Source organism: Equus przewalskii, chromosome 3 (assembly GCF_037783145.1).
Source record: "Equus przewalskii isolate Varuska chromosome 3, EquPr2, whole genome shotgun sequence".
Lineage (NCBI taxonomy): Eukaryota > Metazoa > Chordata > Mammalia > Perissodactyla > Equidae > Equus > Equus przewalskii.
Window position 1 is genome coordinate 59,673,638 of NC_091833.1, and position 22,715 is coordinate 59,696,352.

General features: G+C 36.0%; 1 protein-coding gene across 50 annotated transcripts in view; it reads left to right on the forward strand.

The window, feature by feature from the left end:
- Positions 1-22,715, forward strand: part of CCDC158 (coiled-coil domain containing 158) — a 91,656-nt gene that overhangs the window by 66,918 nt on the left and 2,023 nt on the right. For 20 of the 50 annotated variants that reach the window (XM_070614576.1, XM_070614582.1, XM_070614585.1 and 17 more), the window contains 6 exons: positions 6,046-6,206; positions 7,773-7,832; positions 8,748-8,804; positions 12,282-12,349; positions 14,918-15,076; positions 22,387-22,494. In XM_070614576.1, the coding sequence (XP_070470677.1) occupies positions 6,046-6,206; positions 7,773-7,832; positions 8,748-8,804; positions 12,282-12,349; positions 14,918-15,076; positions 22,387-22,494 (613 nt within the window). Of the gene's footprint in view, positions 1-6,045; positions 6,207-7,772; positions 7,833-8,747; positions 8,805-12,281; positions 12,350-14,917; positions 15,077-15,433; positions 15,451-22,386; positions 22,495-22,715 lie in introns of all 50 variants that reach the window. The other 30 variants (XR_011538660.1, XR_011538663.1, XR_011538653.1 and 27 more) reach the window with 3 other exon arrangements.

Here is a 22,715-nt window from a genome sequence, read left to right on the forward strand (position 1 = left end):
ATGCTTACAAGACTCCTTCATGTCTCTTAATACCTTAATAACAATTCTTTTTATCACTGAATAATATTCCATAGTATAGATATACTGGAGTTTGTTTATCCATTCAGCTAGTGAAAGACATCTTGATGGCTTCCAAGTTTTGGCAGTTATGAATAGAGCTACTATAAACATCTGTGTGCAGGTTTTTGTGTGGACATAAGTTTTCCACTCCATCGGATAAATACTAAGGTGCCTGCTTGCTGGATTATATAGTAAGAACATGTTTAGTTTTGTAAGAAAGTGCCAACTGTCTTCCAGAGTGGTGTGCCATTTTACAATCTTACCGGCAATGAATGAGAGTTCCTGTTGTGCCACATCCTTGCCAGTATTTAGAGTTGTCAGTGTTTGGATTGTAGCCATTCTGATAGGAGTGTAGCAGTATCTCATTGTTATTTTAATTTGCAATTCCTTAATGACATGTGATGTTGAGCATATTTTCTTGTAGTTATTATCCATCTGTATATCTTCTATGGTAAGATGTCTGTTACAAACTTTTGCCCATTTTTAAAATTGAGTTGTTTTCTTATTGTTAAGTTTTAAAAGTTTTTTGGGTGTGTTTTTCATACCAATCCATTTTGAAAAGATTTTCTCCAAGCCTGTGACTTGTCTTTATTTTTTTAACAGTATCTTTCACAGAGAGAAGGTTTTAAGTTTAATGAAGTCCAACTTAATGATTTTTTTCCTTCATGGATCATGCTTTTGGTGTTGTATCTAAAAAGTCATCACTAAATCTAAGGTCAACTAGATTTTTCTTCTATATTATGTTTTATGAGTTTTATAGTTTTACGTCTTACATTTTTAGGTCTGTGATCCATTTTGAGTTAATTTTCATGAAAGGTGTAAGGTCTGCATCTAGATTCATGTTTTTGCATGTGGATGTCCAGTTAAAAACAATAATGCAGTTTGCGTAGAAAAATAGTTATACTTTTTAAATAATAGAACTAATGCTTTATTTGAACACATAGCAAAGAAATACGTTCTTAAAGTGATAGTGATAAAATTTACTGACATGTAATTTTCAAGCTCTGCACTTGTGCCCCTAAATATTTATACTACTGGCTGTTTATTTTGCTCATGTTATTTAATTTTCTGAGATTTAATTAGAGCCTCTGGGAAATTTTGCCAATTACCAAATCCCTTTTTATCCTGCTCCTAAAATTTCCTCGCATGGCTCACGTATACTTACCTTACTGGGAAAACTAAAGAGAGAAGAATTCTCTTCTTCCAGGTTCATGGTACGTTCAGTTCCAGAGCCACTGTATTACCTTTATTTGAATGTCAGTGTTGAAAGTATTGTGTAAAAACACTAAAGTAAGTGCTTTCCTCGCTATAGAGCAGAGTTCCCAAGAAAAAAGTAAGATGTTGAATATACTCCTGTCCTGTCTTGCAAGAAGTTGTTCAAAAAACTATTTGGAAACAAAGAGGAGATGAGTTTCAGACTGTGTCCATGTAAATTTTTCCCTGAAGCTTAAAAAAAAAGAAAGAAAGAACATGGAAAAAGAAAGACAATATCTCTACTTGTATCAAGAGGAGCATAGTAGCTAGAATGCAGTTAACCCTGCTAACTTCGTATTAGTGGCTCTGCCCTGGCTCTAACACATTGCACGTTAAGTTGTAGTACTTTTCTGGTGATTCTAGATCAGTATATATGAAGCATTTAGAATACTTTGTTTTGGGGCCGGCCTGGTGGCACAGCAGTTAAGTTCGCACGTTCCGCTTCTCGGTGGCCTGGGGTTTGCTGGTTTGGATCCTGGGTGCAGACATGGCACCACTTGGCAAAAGCCATGCTGTGATAGGCATCCCACGTATAGAGAAGAGGAAGATGAGCATGGATTTTAGCTCAGGGGCAGTCTTCCTCAGCAAAAAGAGGAGGATTGGCAGCAGGTGTTAGCTCAGGGCTAATCTTCCTCAAAAAAAATAAAATACTTTGTTTTTATGCTAAGGGGAGAGGGAACTGGAAGCCAGCCTTTCTTGAATACTTAACTATGCACACTTCAAGTACTTCTCATTTCTTATACCATCCTTATAAAACAAGCTATTTTCCTCATTTTTACAGATGAGGAAATGGAGATTAAAGAAGCATTTCACATATTATAGTGAAATTATATTTATGCATTTGGCTCCCTTATTAGTCTGTGTGGTCTCTTCAGGCAGGGACTAGTATTATTTGTCATCTTACTTTCATTTCTAACAGAGTGTCTGGCACATAGTAGCTGTCCTGCAAAGTTTGTTGGCATGTGAAGGGCAACTTGCCCTGGATCACGTAGCTGGAGAATGATAGTGGCCATGTTCAAAAGCCTGTGCTCTTTCCCTCTGTTCCACACTGCCCCTCTATTCCCTGTCACCTCAGGCATGGGTTAGGAAATGGTGGTGGTGTTTGTATTAATGTCTCTTTAGTAGTTTTAAAGATTCCTGAAGTGCATTTGACTTATAAATTAATCTTTATTTAATGCTTCTGAGTTTGAGGTAATTGCCCTCATGTGATTTGTAAATTACTTTGGTAATAACCAGTCTGTAAGTATGTCGAGGTAAGGTGCCCCACTATATTCTGTAACTTTGTGATTTTGTGATCCTGAATTGAGCATCTCATAGCACGCTGATCACATTTCCTGGTGAATATACGCAATGATAATCAGGCAGTGTACCAAAGTGGAAATATCGTGGGCTTTGAATTCAGACAGATGACACTCTTTATCTGCACTTTGCCATTTACCCCTTGTGTAATTTTAAGCAAGTTATTTAACTTCTCTGTGCCTTAGTTTTCTCATTTCTAAAATGGAGATAATGATTTCTACCTTAGTGGGTGATTTGAAGGTTGAAGTTTAAATGAGGTCATATATAGAGTACCTGGTACATGACAAGCACTAGATAAATGGTGCCTCTGTTCGTTTGTCTTGACAGTCTGGAATGATGAGCCAAGTCTATGAAGGGAAAGTTTGATTGGAATAAATATAATCTTGAACTTGGTACTAAATACACAAAAATACAAGGTGCAGGACATGGAAGATGTGGCTTCTCAATAACACGTGGAAAAGACCTAGGGAGCCTCAGCTGACTGCCTGCTCAGTCTTAGTCAGCAGTATTATTTGGCATCCAGAAAAGGTTTTAAGGATAGCATCCAGATCCAGGAAAGGGACAGGTCTTCTCCACTCTGCTCTGGTCAGATTCTCCCTGAATTCTCTATTTCATTTTTTGGGCATGAGAATTTAAGAGAATCATAGATTAACCAGGGTCTGTCCAAAGAAACACCACCAGAGTGGTAAGAAGTTGTGAGCCATGCCATATGACAAGAGAAGGTGAATTGAGAAGATTTAGCTGGGGTATATATTAGAAGGTGGAGGTGGGGGAGGGAAGATTGGAGTGATAAAATAAGTATCCATTTCTAAACAGTTATCGTGTTAGACTTGTGCTTTGTGACCCTAGGGGGTAAAACAATGACCAGGGATGGCAGTTGTCTGGAGGAGATTTCAGTTTAATAAGCCTTTCTTTCAAAGGATTAAAGCTATATAAAAATTAAACTGTCTTCCTTGGTTTTTGGTGATCAAGCAAAGGCCAGATAAGTATATTGCTGGGATGCCATAGAAAAAATTCATTGTCACTTCTCATCGGAGATTGGACGAGAACAGATGATCTTCAAGATGCCTCCAACCTTGATAGTTTTGTGATTTCATACACAAGCAAAGTATGGGTTATTTTATTTTTTATTGAGGTTATAATAGTTTATAATATTGTGAAATTTCAGTTGTGCGTTATTTGTCCGTCACCATATATATGTGCCCCTTTACCCCTTATGCCCACCCCCTAACCCCTCTTCCCTCTGGTAACCACTAATCTGTTCTCTTGTCCTTGTGTTTGTTTATCTTCCACATACAAGTAAAATCAGTGTTTGTCTTTATCTGGCTTATTTCACTTAACGTAATACCCTCAAGATCCATGTGTGTTGTTGCAAATGGTACAATTTTGTCTTTTTTATGACTGAGTAGTATTCCATTGTATATATATATATACCATGTCTTCTTTACCCATTCATCAGTTGTTGGGCACTTGGGTTGTTTCCACATCTTGGCTGTTGTGACTAGTGCTGCAGTGAACATAGGGGTGCATAAGTCTCTTTGAATTGTTGATTTCAACTTCTTTGGATAAATACCCAGTAGAGGGATAGCTGGATCATACGACATTTCTATTTATAATTTTTTGAGAAATCTGCATAAAATATGGATTATTTTTAATGGAGTATATAAAGACAGTGATGATCAAACCGAGTCTTTGCCTCTGTGGAGCTTACATTTTAATTGGAGAAGCAATACACATTTCAGAAGTTTTAGAGAGTATTAGGATGAAGTCACAATAAGAGAATTCATAGGGCTGATTATGATTGATTGCTAAGTGAATGTTATAATTGAATGCTTTTCAACCTTTTATGTCTTATAAAGCACCAGTCACTGAAGAACCTGAGTGCCATGATCCCAGGGGGAGAAAAGCATGTTTATATATTTGTAGGTTATTATACTGATCATTTATAATAAATGTTAAGAGCTTAAAATTTTTAATAATTGCCAAAGCTTATTAAATAAACTTCCTTGTGGGCAGAAGATATGAAGTTTCAGGTGGTACATTGAGATTTCAAGGTTGGAACTAAAGTGACTGAAGATTGCAATAGGATATGGTTTTCTTTATAAAGTTTTTGCAGTTTTATTCCACAGCAGATATTATGTCCACCAGGGCTAGGACAAGAGCAAAACCAGGGTTTGGTAAAATTGAATCATCTGCTTAGAGACAAATGCATTTATTCATGATCAAACTGGTTCAGCATGTGTGGGATCAGGGAGTATATGGGAAATCTCTGTACCTTCCACTCAATTTTGCTATGACCTTAAAACTGCTCTAAAAATAAAATCTGTTAAAAAATGGTTCACATCTTTATGTATTTTAAATCAGTGGGGTCAAATTTAGTAGTTTAATTTATGAAACTCTGAACTCATGGCAATTTCCAGGTAAAGTGACCACGAGTAAATCAGAAAAACGATACTTACTACACATTCAGTTAGTCAGAACTCTTTATACCTTCAGCTGGATACTGTATGTGGTTTGTCAGTGGAGTTAGAAAGGGGAGGGGAATGTGAGGGTTATACCGGTAACATCAACACTTCGTTTGCCTGGACCCTAGAAAAGTAAAGCCCAAAGACCAAAAATTTTGCAGTGATCATCCCTCAGCAACCAACCTGTGTGGCAGATATAACTCTACATTGGGACAGACACCTCCTGCTAAAATAGCTTGATGATGCTTGATGACTCTGTAGCCATGAATGTCCTCCAACTCGCTCGCCAGAGTTGGATGTCCACTTGCTTGCCAGAGCAACTTCTGACTATCCTTTGGTTTCTGCTTTTGAGGTGCCTATTGGGAATGTCTGTACTTCTTATTGTATTGTAAATATTTATTAAATAATATTACATATCTGAAAATCTTTTTATGTTATTCTCAAATACCAACTAGCAGTTTGAAAATCCTGTGTGTCTCTTTCCTCATCAATAAAATGTAGGGGGTAGATTAACTCATCTCTGAAGAGTTCCTTACTTCTAAAGTTTTATAGCTTTCAAAATTGATTCAGCCCTAAACAAAGTATTGAAATTATTTTGCCTGGATGTAGTTGTAAGTATTTAATGACATGGTACAATGTTCATTCTACATTGTCAAAATTAAAAAATAGAAAAGGTTTAAAAATAGATGTGTATAGTTTGATCCTGTGTGTGTATACTCTATAAATATTTGTGCATGTGTGTGTAAATAAGTATACACACATATTTATAAATTAGAAATGGTACTGTGTTGATTATTGATTGGTTATTATTGATTATTTCTGAGTAGTAAGATTACAGATGATTTTGTTTTCCTCTTCTTTCTCTGCCTGAATTTCTATTTACCAGTTGAGTTAATTTTATATTAGGAAATAGCATATAAATGTGAAAAAACAAAATGTCTTTATTTTATAAATTGTTTTAATTCAGCACTCTATGAAACCTAACACACTGAAGGAAGATCCAACAAGGGACCTGAAACAGCTTCTCCAAGAGTTGAGAAGTGTGATCAACGAGGAGCCAGCTGTGCCTCTGAGCAAGACCGAGGAAGATGGGAGAACACCATCTCTGGGGGTCTCATATGTGGCTGTGTAAGACTGAGTGTACTTCAGAATGGGAAAGCGTCTCCCATCAGTGGTTTGCCATTAAGTTGTCTGCATGTTACTCTCTGGGAGGTTGAGGTTTAAATTACTTTGAAGAGTGTCTGATGTTATCAAGCAAAACAGTGTGAAAGTGGAGGAGTTAAACAAAAGCAAAACAACTTGACATCAAGAGAAAATAATACAGTTATTTTATGCAGAAATTAGGGCAAAACATTACCCAAAGTTACATACATATAGTAATTTATAATTTCACATCCATAATCATGTTTATCATAACAATTATTTGAGATAATCCAGGGCAGGATTTACTTATCCCATTTTACAAATGAGAAAAACACAAGTTTCAAAAGATTAGCTTGGCTACAGCCAACACAGTTTGATGTTAGAGCTGAAACTAGAACCCTGAGAACTGCTACTCAACTCTCCAAGTGTAAGCTGATAAGAAAGGCCTTGGTTCTCTAGGTGTTCATGCCACTGACTTATACCACATTAATAAAAGGCAGATCCAAAAAGGACTCAGCCAGTTTGCCAGAGCTTCCCTGTACATGCCTACAGAAATCAGTGAGAGTCTCTCATTCTTTTCAAATAATTTAAAATTTTATTGTGTTATTATTAGATTAACTTAAAGCATTTTAATATGTTTTATTTTTAGTATTATAAGGCTAATTGTATATTAGTTGTTACTATTATAACCACCCATTGTTGTAATATTCATTTTCTGGTTATATGGCAAATATCTAAAAATAATAATTTCTGAAATAGTACTTACATATAAACAATCTCCAGTTTCTTAAGATGCTCAATTAGTATACATTAGCCCAAGGTAGCAAAATAATATCTGGATTTATCTAATTTTTATTAATAATATTATTAATAGTAATTGTAAAATATTAGTAACTGCCCAGTTACCTGGAATAACATTGTCACCTCTGAATCACATCAGAGACATTTCATTGGCGACTCCATCAAAAAATACATATATGTGCAGAGCACTTTCATTTTTGTCATACTTCTGTAATATGCCTTCTAAGCCAGGGCAGTATTATTAAGTATTATCACTTGACGGATGAGTATATTTAGGCACAGATTAAGTTGCCGCATCCTATGCAGCAAAGAGGCAAAGCCAGAAGTAAAGTTAGAGCCCCTGGCTCCCAGCACTAATCCTTCTACAAGATCACCATGACTTCCCTGATGAGATTTTCATCACTTCTGCCACTAATGATGGGCCTGAACTATTATTGGACTGTACTGAACAAGAAGATATTTGGTCCTTGCCTTTAGAGGGCTTATGTTAAGTTGCTGTCATCCTACAAGTGACCTTGTCATCAAAGCCAAACTCAGCCTAAAGCTTTTAAGAGTTCATAGAACGAGAGCATTTCTGAGTTGATGAACTCCAGGGGTAGCCCTTTACAAAATTTGCTTGGAAGCCTAAAATCTACTGTTGTGCCATAAAGAAGAGTTAAATACATATGAATACTTGATTATCCTAAAAATACATGGAGTCTGGAAATCGTTCTTTGTGTAATTAACTGAGACTTATGTTTATCTACACAGAGATGATAGAGTAAGAGATTCCGTTACTGAATCAAGCCTGAGATTAGAGATGTGCCATAGGTAAGAAGAATCTGAGATTCTGATTCTGATTAATTGTCCAAGAATTTTATATGTGACCAGGTATTTGGGAAGTCTGTTTAGACAGACTGAAGGGGCATTTTGGGTTCACTGAGGGAAAGCTGTTACATTGTTCAACTGAAACTGAAGAGGATCTCAATGAAATTTACTAAAGTAGTTTACTTTCTAGAAATCAATTTAATAGGCATTTTTTTGGTACTTATTTTAAGTTTTGCTGCTGTTTACCTGTATGATGATATTTGTATGGTATGCCATACCAAAAAATGGAAGACTTTTTCTACATTTACACATATTTACAGTGGATTACGTAACTTTTGAGAGAAAGGTGATCTGGAAAGAAATTATAACCACCTGCATGTAGGATTATGAGAAACTCCCTGAAAACAATCCTATTTTCATCAATAGTTGAATAGCTGGATTTTTAAATGAAACCATAAAAAGAGCAAAGAAATGAAATCCATAACCCCTAAACAAAGACAACTTCTGAGAACTGACTTCGACCAAAAAAGAAAAAAGGCTAGCATTAATTTGTTATTCATTAAGAGGCAGAGGCCACTGTTGCACATCTTCAGTGGCTCCTTGCTACCTGCTGCGTTTAAGTACATGGTCTCTCAGTCTGACACTGAAGACTCTCCCTGACTGGTCACCAGCCTGCTTTACTCCTATATTATGTTCTAGTCAAAACAGACTACTCCTGATTTCCAAAAGGAGTTCGTTTGTTTTTTCCTCCAAGCTCTTTTCCATTCTGTTTCCTCTACCTGGAAGAGCCTGTGCCCCATCTCACTCTTTTGAATCTGTGTTTGTCTAGAAGCAATTTTCAGAGGAACAATTTTGTTTTATCATCAAGTTTAAATAACGTTGCATAGTCTTTAATTTCTCCCATCCTTCTACCAACAGAAGCAACTCATTAAGGGACTCCACTGAAGGCAGCAAATCAAGTGAAACACTTAGCAGGTAAGAAATTATCTTACTTATGTCCGACTTTCCAAATGTCCCCTTCTCCACTGTTCATTCATTAATTCAGATCATTAACTTCCCAACATCTGCCAGGCTCTGTGCTTGGCCCTTAGAATCTAACAGTGAGCAAGACAGACATGGGCCCTGTCCTCAAGTTGGTTACAGTCATTAGGCCTGTATATTGACTGACTGCCTGGAAAGAAACTTCCTTTTATCTTTTCTATTTTCACTAGTTACAAAAAATGGAGATATCAGAGTCCTTTTATATCATAAGAATATGAAAATGAATTCTACTGTTTAAATTCCAGTTAGGCAGAAGCTTATTTGTTGCTATATCTTTAGCACCAAGCATATTGCCTGCCACGTAGTAGCCATTCAGTAAATAATTTGTTTAGTGAATGAATTAAGACAGTATTATAAATATTTTCTTCCTATCCCTGCTACTTGATCAATAAACAGTGAACTTGAATCTTTCTAAATATATCTTTCTCTTAGCCTCAAAGAAATGAGTTTTGATTTTCTTCTTACCTGGGTGTGTGACTGTTAATATCTTCAGCTTTCTACTGCATATTTTTATTTTTACTATTTCTGGGTGTTTTAGATCTCATTTGGTCTATCTAATCTAATCCGTGAATGTAGGCATTATTATTCCCATATATACGTTAGAAATGAAGACTCAGATTGCTTAAGCAACTTGCCAAGGTCACATAGCTTGTCAACAGTGGAGTCAGATTTAAGCTCAGGTCTGGCTGGCTCCTGAGCTCAGGCCTGTGACTACTCCTGTGTTCTGCCTCTGGGTCCCTGGACTGAGCTACATGAGAAAGAGCCCAGTCCCAGGCATGGGGCACAGAGGGGCTGCTTCCTTGAGAGAAGGAAGGCTCTGTGGTGGTTTTTCCATCACTAGAAAAATCCGCTTCCTTCAGCAGTGATGTGTTTGTGAAGAAGAGAGAATGGTGAGGAAAAGATGGGACCTAGCCCCTTCCTGTGTTCAAATGAGAAGAAGAGATTTTTAAATATTTAATGGAAGCTCTGAAAAGTATGAAACATAATAGAAAATTAAAAATGCATCTGAATGCTCTGTACTATGGCAAATTGGCCATTTTTAAACTAATGCTTAAGTGAATGAGAAAAAATACCACCATTGCTGTTTTACTACATTTCACTGTAACTGCAGCATCTTTAACCATCTTACAGTAATGTTTCCTAATCTAGAAACTTCTACAGCCATGTAAGCTAAATCAATATAGTCCATACCAAGAACAAAATAAAAAAGAAAAGAAATTAAGTAACTCTGGTATGTGAATTTATGCTTGAATTATTCTAAGAGCCACATCTCTCAGAAGTTTTGTCAAGAATTTCCTTTTCTTTTTCTGTTATGTTATAACTTAATGAGAAACATTCTGAAGGTTTTCAATAAAGACTTCAAAATATCTACCTACCTTTTACACATCTCCAAATGGATGTTACAGGAGATGAAACAGGATGACCTGAAGATCATAATGACCAAAACTAAACAAAGATGGTCTTTCCACAGAGTCATTCCACTCCATCTCGTTCTTCTGTTTCTGTAAATGGCACCCCCACTTTCCTAGGGCATCTGTGTTTAAATCTTAACATTATCTTTGATTCTTCTTTCTCCCTGGTCTTGTTTCTCTAGTCACCAAATGTTATTAATTCTGACTCTATAATAGTTCTCAAATCCGTTTTCTTCTTTGCACATCCCCTTGGACTACCCATATTAATTCTTGTGGCTGCTATAACAAAATTAGTGGCTTAAATCAACACAAATTTATCTTTCTTACAGTTCTGGAGGCCTGGAGTCCTAAGTCAGTTTCACTGGGCTAAAGTCAAGATATTAGTAGGGCCACACTCTTTCCAGAAACTCTTGGAATTAATCCATTTCCTTACCTTTTTCCAGCTTCTAGAACTTTATTCCTTGCACTCTGTTTTGTGGGCTCCTTCCTCCATTTTCACAGTCCATAACACCTTCAAATTTCTCTCTGCTGAGATTGTCACATCAGTCTTCTTTCTTCTGTGTGAGATCTCCTCCTGCCTCCCTCTTATAAAAACACTTGTGATGGTATTTAGGGCCCATTCAGATAATCCATGATAATCTTCCTATCTCAAAATCCTTGATTTAATCACATCTATAAAGTCTCCATTGCCATGTAAGGTAACATTCATAGGTTCTTGGAATTCCCACGTGGATATAGTTGGTGGCCATTATTCAGCCTGTCACACTGCTTTAGGCCTTTATACCTTTCTTACAAACCATTATAGTGGCCTCCACAGCGGTTAGTGTAGATGTCTTTAAATCTCCTATCTCTGGCATGGTCTAGTCACTTCTGTGCATCAATTTCAAATTGATCTGGCTTAAGTACACCTCAGCCTATGTCTGTTCCCCGAAACCTTCAAAAGCTCCCCGTTACCTACTACAGCAAGGTCGAACTCTTTGCCCTGATAATTAAGACTATCCACAGTACAGCCATGACCTTCCTTTCCAGGGCTTTTCCTCCTAATACAGTTATTCTCAAACTTTTGTCTCAGGACCTCTTTGCACTCACAAATATCATAGAGGATTCCAAAGAGCTTTTGTTTATATGGGTCATTTCTACTGCTATTTTAAGTATCGGAAAATAAATTTTAATTTTAAGCATTTTTAGAATTTAAAACAGTTTGATGCTTATTCATTTAAAAATAATGTTACATTACATGTTATCATACTAACACTTTATTATGAAAAATAACTTTTTTAAAATAAAAATATCATTGAGAAAGTATTGTTTTACAATTTAATGCATGGCTTAATACAAGATAGCTGGCTTCTCATATATGCGTCTCCATTTAATCTGTTGTGATATCAGATATCATAGAGTCTCTGGGAAATTCCACTGTACTTGTGAGAAACTGAGAGTTAAAAAGCAAATAATATCTTAGTATTGTAATAAAAATAGTGATGACCTCACAAGCCCACTGGAAAGGAACCTCCTTAAGAACTACTGCCATAATATTCTCGTACTGGTACCCAACCCACAAAGAAGTATGTGGTTTATTTCAACTTACTGATTTAAATAAGTCTGATCATTTTGTAAAGTGATACTACAATTGCTAGGAGAGGTTTCCTTTTTTTTGTCTTTGGTTTTTTCATTTTTAAATATGTCATTAAGATTGTATCTTTTAGAATCTGTGACAGAAATATTTGGGTTTTATAGCTGTTATTATACAAAAATGAATTTCTAACCAAGATTATATATTATTCCTTTTTCATTCTGCAAAATGTTCATGGGCACAGAATGGATAAAGATGGTGCAACTTTGGATCTTTCTCATAGGGTATTTCAGGACGTCTGCAGTTTAGGGTTATGACTATCATCTTCGTTTATATTTTAAGCCATCACTTGCTTGCTTGTGTCCATAAATCTTAGTGCCATGTTTGTGAAACAGAATGTTTGCATGACCATTCTTATGCTTCCAGAGAGCCAGTCACACTGCACACAGGAGACCTGGAAGACCCATCTAGTTGCTTCACATTCACATCTACAGGTGAGTTTCCAATGAAACCATAGAAATGGGGCCTGCTTAAAACCCTGCAGTGGCTCCCCATTTCCTTGAAAGTAAAAGCCAAAGTCATCACAGTAGCCCAGAAGTCCTCATTATCTCCCTGGTCTCATTTTCTACTACTTGCCCTTCATTCACTCTGCTTTATCCACCCTTGGGTTGTTCCTTGAGCATGCCAGGCAGCCTCTATACTAGGGCTTTTACACTCACTGTTCCCTCCACCTTGCTAGCCCCTTGCTCCTTCACAGCCTTTGCTCAGGTGTCACTTTCCCCAGTGACACTTACTCTCACCACCTTATGTAAAAGTTGTAACCCTCTCACACTCCCACTTATCTTTTCTTTTTTAAATTACACTTAGCATCTTTCAATATACTGTGTGACTGACTTATTTTTGTTGTTCATTGTGTGTCACCTCCTGCTGAATGGATGAAAAGAAAAGGGGAAGAATTGAGACAGATGGTTCTCCACATAATTTCCAAAGACTGATAGACAGAATGCTCTCTATAAAACAAGGAGGTCAAGAAGGAGATTGAAAGAGAACAGAATCTGTTGAGCAGCAAAATGACATAACTCAGACCAGAAATGGAAGAGGAAAATAAAAACATTACAGGGAAAAACCTTACAAAAACAAAAAATAGTATAGGCATGACTGAAATCATAATCAGGGACATGGTGGGCTCCCCCCCACCCCGCCCAAGAAAATTACACAAAAAGAATTGTTTATTGTAGAGAATGTGTTAAATAATTGTAGAGAATATGTTAGATTTGGAAGGCAAAGGCAAACCAACAGACACATAATTGGTCTTGCTATGGAGGAGAACAGAATAAATGGGAAAGAATGAAACTGAAAATGATGGCTCTTCAACACAAGTTTAGCTATAATCTGGATGGTAATAATGTAAATAGGGAAAATTGAGGTGTGCGGTAAAGGAAATAGGAGAAAAATAAGTTTCTAAATTTTCTTGTCTTTTGTAGAGGAGTGTCAGTTGTATTTCTAAAATTAAAACATAATATTCTTGGGGCCAGCCCAGTGGCACAGCAGTTGAGTTCGCATGTTCTACTTCGGTGGCCCGGGGTTTGCCAGTTTGGATCCCAGTTGTGGACCTATGCACCACTTGGCAAGCCATGCTGTGGTAGGCGTCCCACATATAAAGTAGAGGAAGATGGGCATGGATGTTAGCTCAGGGCCAGTCTTCCTCAGCAAAAAGAAGAGGATTGGTGGCAGATGTTAGCTCAGGGCTAATCTTCCTCAAAAAAATAAATAAATAATTTTTTTTTAAAAACCATAGTATTCTTAAATAAAATAATACAAATCCTTAATTTTTAAATAATCTTTAACTTGTGAGAAATCTTTTAAGAACTAATATTTTTAAGAAAAGGGTATTTATTTGAAGTTAACTCCTTCAGATTTACTTCACTCACATGTTTTTACTGTGGTTTTAATGATTACTCAAGAGAATACATTTATCTTTGCTGAGTGCTTTTACCTTTTCTTATACATTGTGAGTACTTTAGAACATGGTAATTCCATTCACTATCCTTCTAGCTTACATACATTGTTGTCACATATTTTAATTATAAATGTAAATACCACAATGGATTGTTTGCATTGTTTGGTAGATATACCCACATAGTTACAATTTACCTTCTATCTGGTATCATTTTACTTATGCCTTTAATGTTTCCTTTAATGTAAGTCCTGCTGGTGACATATTCTCTCAGTTTCTGTTTTTCTGAAGTTATCTTTGTTTCATCCTCAGTTTTGAAGATTACTTTTGCCAAGTATAGAATCTTAGGTTGACATTTTTCCTTCACTTTGAAATTATTCCATTCTTTTCTGGCGTGCATTGTTTCTACTAAGAAGTCAGCTGTAGGTTTAACTCTTGCTCATTTAAATGTAATCTGTCTTTTTTGCCCTTCTGGTGGCTTTAGGATCATTTTTTATCTTTGGTTTGGTGTTTTTTATGTTTTGTTTTAGCAATTTTTATTGATAGGTCCAGGTATAATTTTCTTTATATAAGAAGAACCTGTTTTGGATTTACAGTAATTCTCCTTGAATCTGTGGTAGTCTTGCCTCCATTATCCAGACCTTGTGGGACTACATCTGTTATCTGTAGTTTTTTCTCTTGGTTTTTTGCCATGTCATTTTGCCTCCTCATATGCCTGATTTTTATTTTATGACAGACACATATAAAAAATTGTACAGATGGTTTGAGGCTTAGAATGAGGTTACCTTCCTCCAGAGAGCACTCATGCTTGCTTCTGGTAGACATCTAAGGGCACCAGCAATCCCAGAGCAAGTGAATCCAATAAGGAATTAAGAGGATCTGAAGCTAGACCTTAGGATCCCCAATGGCAGGTCTTGTTCCTTTTCATCCTTATTTCTAAGACATGGCCCTTTTCAGTTCCAACTCAGAGCCTTGGGTATTTACCAAAACATCCCCTCCCCCATCATTGGGAACATTTTCTCACAAAAGTTGGACTTTTTAAGAGGTGCAGTGTACTATTTTTAATTAATCCTGTCCTTTTAATTTTATTCTTGCAAAATTTTAGCAAGTCCATCTGTGAAAAATTCAGCTTCTCGTTCATTCCATTCTTCTCCTAAGAAGTCTCCAGTTCATTCACTCCTAACTAGTTCAGTTGAAGATTCAGTAGGTTCCACATCACAATATCGATCCAGCAAAGCTGTTCGTTCTTCTGATTCTGTTAAAGGTAAGAATGATGTGATATCACTGATGAGATTAATTGATTTCGTACTCTGGTGAATTCAAAGTTCCTTTCCATTATCAGAATTAATAAGATTTTACATGGTGTTCTTATACACAAGATCTAACTGATGCTATGTAATTAAAGTGGGTCTTATTTAAATAGAATAGCTATTGTATACACACACACACACACACACCCCTTAGTAGATATACATATTCTATATTAATATTTTCTTTCTTTCTTTCTTTGACATGAGTAGTGAACTTTTTTTCACTATTATAAGATTTTGGGTCTTCTTTTAAATGCTGTGAGTGACTTTTCTTTCTTATTTACATGCTCTAAAATCATGGCTCCCTTCAGTCTCTGCCTTTGTAAGTGTAAGTATCTATCATACAAACTTGTTGAAATGTTCTCATTTTTTAAATTTTAAGTTCATTTGTTATTGTATAAGACAGATGGGGAAAATGATTTGATTTAGAATAAGTGCCTGATAAACAAGTGGACGTTAAATACATATATGTTGAATTGAACTTGAAATGTTTTTCATCATATATGACAGTGACTCTAACGGCCCTGTGCTCTGACATCATTCTGTCTGATAAGGAATAAACTAGGCAAATGGTTACATCATTGTTAAGTCAATTCTTAGTCTTTTGAAATTCAATGCCTAACACATTTCTATATCCTAAAAAAATATGAAAATGAGAGTGACGTCAGCATCATGGCAGGGTGAGCTCTTCCCTTAGACTCTCCCCCTAAGGTACAACAAAAAGGACGTTCATAAACCAACAGAGGATATTCACACAACACAAGAAACGTCTAAGAGACGCATTTAGCCATATGTCTGAAGGTGGAGGTACTGGACCCCAGAGGACGTGGAAGGAGTGGTGGCAGGTGGAAGCTGCGACCAGATAGTATCACTATGCAGAGGCACAGTCCGTACCATCAAACAGCATGAAGAAGTATATCAACACTCCAGACTAGAAGGAAAATGACAAGCACCTAGAAATCCATCCTGAAGGCACAGAAATTTATAATCTAAATGACAGAGAATTCAAAATAGCTATCATAAAAAAAACCTCAATGAGTTACAAGAAAATACAGATAGTTCAATGAAATCAGAAACAGAATTAATGAATAGAGGGAATTCTTCACAAAGGAGATTGAAACTATAAAGAAAAACCAGTCAGAAATGTTGGAGATGAAAAACACAATGGATGATATAAAGAAAAATCTGGATTCCCTGAATAACTGAGCTGATATTAGGAAGAAGAGAATTAGCAGTCTGGAAGATAGAAATATAGAAATACTTCAGATGGAGGAGGAGAAAGAACCAAGACCAAAAAGAAATGAAAAAATTTTCCAAGAAACATGTGACTCAATTGGGAAATGCAACATAAGGATTATAAGTATTCCAGAGGGAGAAGAGAAGGAGAATGGAGCAGAAAGCTTTTTCAAATAAATAATAGCTAAGAACTTCCCAAACCTATGGAAGGAGCTGGAGATACAAGTGAAAGAAGCTAATATAACACCTAACTATCAATGTAAAAAGACCTTCTTCAAGGCATATAGTAGTAAAGCTGGCAAGAGTCAATGACAAAGAAAAAATATTAAGGGCAGCAAGGCAGAAGAAAATAACTTACAAAGGAACCCCTATCAGGCTTTCAACAGATTTCTCAGCAGAACCCTTATACGATAGGAGAGAGTGGGATGATTTATTCAAAGTTCTGAAAGACAAAAACTGTCAGCCAAGAATACTCTATCCAGCAAAAATATCCTTCAGATATGATGGAGAAATAAAGACGTTTCCCAGAGAAAGAAAAGCTAAGGGATTCATTGCCACAAGATCTCCCTACAAGAAATTCTCGAGAAGAATTTCTGAAAAAAAATGAAAGGAGTTACAAAGCCTTGAGCAAGGAGATAAAGAGGTAGACAAAATCAGAAAATTGCAGCTATGGGAACAGGTGAGCGAACACTGAATTATTACATTAAATATAAAGGGAAGGAAAACATCAACAATAAATATAATCTTGTCATTTTAACCACAAACAACATAAGATGCAATAAGTTGTTACAATAATAACTTAGAAGGGGAAGAGGGAAGGGATGGAATCAGCTTAGTCTAAATAAATAAGAGGCTATCAGAAAATGGAATGGCTATGAGATTTTTTATACAAACCTCATGGTAACCACTAAACAAATAATCAGAAGAGAGACACAAATGATAAATAAAGAGAAAACTGAGAAAACCATCATAGAGAACTAACTGAATTGGTAGTCCAAAATACATGGGATGAGAAACAAGGGAAATGCAGAAGAACTGGAAAATGAGTGATAAAATGGCAGCATTAAGCCCTAATATATCAGTAATCATTCTAAATTTATATGGATTGAATTCTCCAGTTAAAAGACAGAGTGGTGAGATGTATTAAAAAACAATTCCCAACAATATGGTGCCCCCAGGAAACATAGTTCTAAAGACAAACACAGTCTCTGATTGAAGGGATGGGAGAAAAATACTTGAAGCTAATGGCAAACAAAAGAAAGGAGGTGTTGATGTACTTATGTCAGACAAAGGAGACTTCAAGATAAAACAGGTGATGAGAGACAAAGAGGGGCGGTATATAGTGATAAAAGGATACTCCACCAAGAAGATATAACACTTATAAATATCTATGCACCCAACACAGGAGCACCAAGGTACCTAAAACAACTATTAACAAACCTAAAAGGAGATATTGACAATGACACGATAATAGTAGGGGGTCTTAACACCCTACTTACATCAGTGAATAGATCTTCCAGACAGAAAGTCAACAAGGAAATGGTGGATTTAAGGAAAAAACTAGACCAGATGGACTTAATAGATATATATAGAACATTCCATCCAAAAACAGCAGAATGCACATTACACATTCTTCTCAAGTGAACATGGAATATTCTCAAGGATAGACCATGTATTGGGAAACAAGGCAAACTTCTATAAATTTAAGAAGATTAAAATCATATCTAGCTTCTTTTCCAAACATAATGCTATGAACAAGAAATCAACTCAAGAAAAAATCTGGAAAAGTGACAGATATGTGGAAACTAATCAACATGCTACTGAACAATCAATAGATTATTGAAGAATTTAAAGAAGAAATCAAAAAATATCTGGAGACAAATGAAAGTGAAAGTACACCATACCAACTCATATGAGATACAGCCAAAGTGGTCCTAAGAGGGAAATTCATAGCAGTAGAGGCCCAACTTAAAGAAAAATCTCAAATAAGCAATCTCAAACTATACCTAATTGAATTAGAAAAAGAACAAACAAAGCCCAAAGTCAGCAGAAGGAGAGAAATAATAAAAATTAGAGCAGAAATAAATGAAATTGAATAAAAGGAAAAAGCAGTAGAGAGGATCAGTGAATCAAAGAGCTGGTTCTTTGAGAAGATAAACAAAATTGGCAAACCCTTAGCCAAACTCACAAAGAGAGAAGGCTCAAATAAATAAAATTAGAAATGAAAGAGGAGAAATTACAGTGGATACCACAGAAATACAAAGGACTATAAGAGAACACTATGAAAAACTATATACCAACAAATTGGACAATCTAGAAAAAATGGATAAATTCTTAGACACATACCACCTGCCAAAACAGAATCAAGAAAAAATGGAGAATCTGAATAGACCAATCACAAGTAAAGAGATTGAAACAGTAATTTAAAGCCTCCCAAAAATAAAAGTCCAGGACCAGATGGCTTCTCTGGTGAAGTCCAGCAAACATTCAAACAAGATTGATTACCTGTCCTTCTCAAACTATTCCAAAAAATTGAGGAACACAGAAAACTTCCTAACACATTCTATGAGGCCAGTATCACCCTGACACCAAAGCCCAGTAAGAACAACACAAAGAAGGAAAATTACAGGCCAGTATCACTGATGAATATAGATGTAAAAATCTTCAACAAAATACTGGCAAACCGAATACAGCAATACATTAAAAAGATCATGCACCATGATCAAGTGTGATCTATACCAGGGACAGAGGGATGGTTCAACATCCACAAAGCAATCAATGTGATATACCGCATTAACAAAATGAGGAATAAAAACCACATGATCATCTCAATAGACACAGAGAAAGCATTTGACAAGGTCTAACATCCATTTATGATAAAAAAAAAAAACTCTCAATAAAATGGGTATAGAAGGAAAGTACCTCAACATAACAAAGGCCATATATGACCAACCCACTGCCAACATCATACTCAGTGGAGAATAGCTGAAAGCCATCTCTCTGAGAAAGGAACAAGACCAGGGTGCCCACTCTTGCCACCCTTATTCAACATAGTACTGGTGGTTTGGGCCAGAGCAATTAGGCAAGAAAAAGAAATAAAAGGAATCCAAATTGGAAAGGAAGAAATGAAACTCTTGCTGTTTGCAGATAACATGATTTTATATATAGAAAACCCTAAACAAACCATTGAAAAACTATTAGAAATAATCAACAGCTACAACAAAGTTGCAGGGTACAAAATCAACTTACAAAAATCAGTGGGATTTCTGTACTCTAATAACTAACTAATAGAGAATTCAAGAATACAATCACAACAAAAAGAATAAAATATCTAGGAATAAATTTAGCCAAGGAGGTGAAAGACCTATACAAAGAAAACTATAAGACATTATTGAAAGAAATCGATGATGACAAAGAAATAGAAAGATATTCCATGCACATGGATTGGAAGAATAAAAATAGTTAAAATGTCCATACTCCCTAAAGCAATCTGCAGATTCAGTGCAATCCCAATCAGAATTCCAGTGACATTCTTCATGGAAATAGAAGAATTCAAAACTTCGTCTGAGGCAGCGAAAGACCCCAGCTAGCTAAAGCAATCCTGAGAAAAAAGAACAAAGCTGGAGGCATCAAATCCCTGACTTCAAAATATACTACAAAGCTACAGTAATCAAAACAGCATGGTACTGGTACAAAAACAGACACACAGGTCAATGGAACAGAATTGAAAGCCCAGAAATAAAACCACACATCTGTGGACAGCTAATCCTTGACAAAGGAGCTAAGAACATACAATGGAGAAAGAAAAAAGTGTCTTCAGTAATTGGTATTGGGAAAACTGGACAGCTACATGCAAAAGAATGAAAGTAGACCATTATGTTTCACCATACAGAAAAATTAACTCAAAACGGATCAAAGACTTGAAGGTAAGACCTGAAGCCATAAAACTCCTGGGAGAAAATATAGGCAGTACACTCTTTGACATCAGTCTTAGAAGGATCTTTTTGAATACCATGTCTACTCGGGCAAGGGAAACAAAAGAAAAAATAAACAAGTGGGACATCATCAGACTAAGAGCTTCTGCAAGGCAAAGGAAACCGGGAAGAAAACAAATAGACAACCCACTAACTGGGAGAAAATATTTGCAAATCGTAAATATCTGACAAGGGGTTAGTCTCCAAAATATATAAAGAACTTGCACAACTGAACAAAAAAAAAAACCAAACAGCCTGATCAAAAAATGGGCAGAGGATATGAACAGACATTTTTCCAAAGAAGATATACAGATAGCCAATAGGCACATGAAAAGATGTTCAGCATTACTAATCATCAGGGAAATGGAAATCAAAACAACACTAAGATATCACCTTACACCATTAGAATGGCTGTAATCCCCAAGACAAAAAATAACAAATGTTGGAGAGGATGTGGACAAAAGGGAACCCTCATACACTGCTGGTGGGAATGCAAACTGGTGCAGCCACTATGGAAAACAGTGTGGAGATTTCTCAAAAAATTAAAAGTAGAAATACCATACAACCCAGCTATCCCACTACTGGGCATCTATCCAAAGAACTTGAAATCAGCAATTCGAAGACTTATGCACCCTTATGTTCACTGCCAGTATTATTCACAATAGCCAAGATGTGGAAGCAACCTAGGTGCCTAGTGACTGATGATTGGATAAAGAAGATGTGGTATACATACATACATATATATATATATATATGGAATACTACTCAGCCATAAAAAAGACAAAATCGTCCCTTTCACAACAATATGGATGGACCTTGAGGATATTATGTTAAGGGAAATAAGCCAGACAGAGAAAGACAAACACCACATGATTTCACTCGTATGTGGAAGAAAAACAAACACGTGGACAAAGAGGACAGATTAGTGGTCACCAGAGGGGAAGGGGTTTGGAAGGTGGGCATAAGGGGTAAAGGGACACATATATATGGTGACTGACAAATAATAATGTACAACTGAAATTTCAAAAGAATACCAACTTTTATGACCTCGATAAAATAAAAACATTTTTAAAAACTAAGAAGAAAAAATATGAAAATCAGAACCTAATTACAGATTTTAGTACATTTTCTTCTTTATCATGTTTCTTCTGAATTTGTTTCCTCCTTTCTCTCTTATGTTTCTAAGTTATTCTTTAGTAGTTTTAAAAATTTAGAGTAACAAATTATTTAACTATTACAGAAGTGTTTGTTAGAGGAGTAGAACAATGCTGCTGGTCACCTCGTTATTAATTTGTGGTTACGTAATAGCGTGGCGTTTTCTTTTTTTTCCCTGTTGTCAATACTCATATCACATATTTTATATTATCTATGTTAAAAATCTCTCTCTGAGAAACTGTTTTTCATCCTCTTGAATTAAAATAATTCCTAGATGATTGCCTTTAATACTAATATCTGTAATGAAAAGGGTATTTTTGATAGGAAAATGAGCCATGAGATTAAACAGGAAGTCAGAGACTAAGATCAAAATTAAAATCTTGAGATTGCCAATGAAGTGTTTTTTAGAGGTTGACAAAACTTAGCCTGCTTATTAGAGAGTAGCGTACATGCTTCTAGCCCGTCTGCAGTTGCTACTGTCACATTTATTCTCGGTTCATGTGGCCATGTCAGCCTTCATACTACCCTCTCCCATCATACAATGCCACCTTCATTCAGGTGACAGCAACTAAAATGGATGCTTGGCCTCTCACACATTCAAAAATGTTGCCAGTGTCACTATTAAATCTTGCTCTTTCAAACCCAAAGTTAATGGAACTAAGTGTTCCTCTCATTCATCCCATTTAATGCTGTGCAGTTGATTAATAGTAAATCAGATTGGTTTGAAACAAAATCAAATAAGCTAGTAGTGCAATATTTGGATGACACCTCTTTTTTTAAAAAGTGTTTTAAAGTTTCCATTATTTTAAAGGAAATGTTGTTTAACCTATAATTGGAAGATTTCTAAAAAGAAATATTGAATAGACTTTTAATATCACATCTAAGCAATTTTCTAATAGCTTCAGAGTCTCAGCCAGTAGAAACAACAGGAAAAACATGCAGGAAGCTTCAGAACAGACTGGAAAGCTTGCAAACTCTGGTAGAAGATTTACAGATGAAGAATCAAGGTACAGTGTACATTTTTGGAGAGAGCTTCTTTGCTCAAAAGAATATTCACCTTCCCTTCAGGTTAAGCCTCCTATCTTAGAGCCGCTGAAAAGGGTACTGAATGAACGGTTCAGACACCTTAGTCAAAATATGAGGCTCTTCATTAATCATGACTAACCCTTGGATTAATTGTGTGACCTTGGGCGGGTCACTGTAGACCTGCTGTAGTCTTTCATCTAAT